Here is a 1,862-nt window from a genome sequence, read left to right as displayed (position 1 = left end):
GTAAGGACAGCATCTATTGCCCCATTAATGATGGCATGAAGGGTTCCAATTACAACGGTTTCAACATCTTCATTCAGTTCATCAGGGAGGGGAAAAATTATTCTCAAAATGCCAAAAAGAAAAACCTACAATTTGCTGTTGTATAATAAACACTTCAAAAGTAAAACAACGCTCGACATGATTCCCTAATGCTAGTTATCTAAAATCCATAAAATTATACTAATCTTTTTAGAAGTAGAATTAAAGAACAAATATCCCAAACTCCCCAGCAGGGATTATCATGTTGGAGTCTGTAAATGAGGGCCCTAAGAACACAGAGGAGCCAATTTATTCTTTCTTAACATTTCATTTCCCGTTTGATCTTACACTAGATTTTTGCCATCAATCCGGTTAACTGATGCTCTCTCCAGTTAACATATAGCCATGACGCCAAATACTACATGCAATAAAAGATATGTTTACACCATACAATTACAGTCCTGGTACCACCACCTGGAGGGAGAGGCTTTAGGATCCAACTGGATCTGGTTAAACAGACTGACAAAATGACTTCAGCTACCAAAGGTACAGACCTTCTTTTCAAGAGTTTCCTACCACGCTGACAGCAAAAGCAAATTGTCCTTAAACACCCTCTCCAGGTTGAAACAGAATAACTGGAAACATCTATTCATGGAAGAACTTATCAAACTGTGAAACTGGTTCAAATAAAGGGCTAAAATAATGAAGAGAAAGGCTGAGTTACAAGTTTTATTCGCAAGGTATGAATAAACTCCCCTGTTGAATATAAAAATTTAATACCATGTTATTCTCTATTTATAAGTATCAAAAACTATTATTTCTAGCCCTTACTAATTTCCTAATATCCCCTGATGTAGCACAAAGCACCAACCAATCTTAATAGTTGTAGAAGTCTATAAGCACAAGGCACATTTCACATTAAACTGATAAAAACTAATCCGAGATCTTGCCTAGGGACTTGCTTTCAAACATTTTCATAATTAGTCACTTGCTATCAACTTTGAATTAAGGGCATCTATAAATAGTTTCCCTACTCCACCAGAGAAGACTTTAAACGAGAACTTCAGAACTTCGGAATAGAGGCCCCAAATAGTTGGGTATTGTGCCTCAGGCAGTTACTAAAGGCATCAAGATAAGCTAAAAAATCCACACTGTATTCTACTGCTCATCCAGAACTAGGCCTGAGACCAAACAGTTATTCAAAACCACTAGATTATCCTAAAATTAACACATAAGCAGTGTCTTTTAATATTCATATGTGTGTTTGTGGGGGTGGGTATCAAGGTGATGCCCAGCATAGCAGGAGGCCATTTCTCTTCCAAACAGCAAATATCATCCTGCTCCCAAACTCCACACAATCTCCCTCAATAGGAGCAGAGGATAAATGTGGATAAGACCATTGGAAGCAGATACAGACTTGAGTTAAAAACTAGTGAACAGAGTATTTAAATGTACTTACATGAAGAAGTATTTGCTCCTTCTGTTGATACTGATATTCTAATGGGGGACTCTATAAAACATAAAAGTGGAATGAGACTTAATTGAGTCATGCTGCTTGGACTCTTAAATTAGAAATTTGCCAGCCACGGATATCACCCAGAGAAACAGCACTAGGAAAGGGTGCAGCAGAAGAGCGAAAGCATCTCAAAGTTAAAGGATGATATACACAAAGGTCAAAGACCACTAAGGGAAACTTCTGTAATCTATACGCAAAGACTCTTGAGAGAGATGAACATGGAGTCAGTCGATCTGCAAACATATCCCACATACCAACTGCTATATCACCTTCCTAGAAATATTACTCTGAGCAGATCCACACTACAGGTGAAAAAGACAATCCCTTC

General features: G+C 37.8%; 1 protein-coding gene across 3 annotated transcripts in view; it reads right to left on the bottom strand.

The window, feature by feature from the left end:
- The window catches only part of NRG1 (neuregulin 1), a 1,165,780-nt gene that overhangs the window by 151,249 nt on the left and 1,012,669 nt on the right, over window positions 1–1,862 (bottom strand). Inside the window, exon 3 of one of the 3 annotated variants that reach the window (XM_023737840.1) lies at window positions 1,478–1,528. The exons of the other annotated variants lie outside the window; for them this stretch is intronic. Coding sequence (XP_023593608.1) covers window positions 1,478–1,528 — 51 coding nt within the window. The remainder of the gene's footprint in view (window positions 1–1,477; window positions 1,529–1,862) is intronic. 3 annotated transcript variants of the gene reach the window in all.

This window comes from Trichechus manatus, unplaced genomic scaffold (assembly GCF_000243295.1).
Source record: "Trichechus manatus latirostris isolate Lorelei unplaced genomic scaffold, TriManLat1.0 scaffold00109, whole genome shotgun sequence".
In the NCBI taxonomy this organism is placed as follows: domain Eukaryota; kingdom Metazoa; phylum Chordata; class Mammalia; order Sirenia; family Trichechidae; genus Trichechus; species Trichechus manatus.
This window is presented reverse-complemented; position numbering and strand designations above follow the sequence as displayed.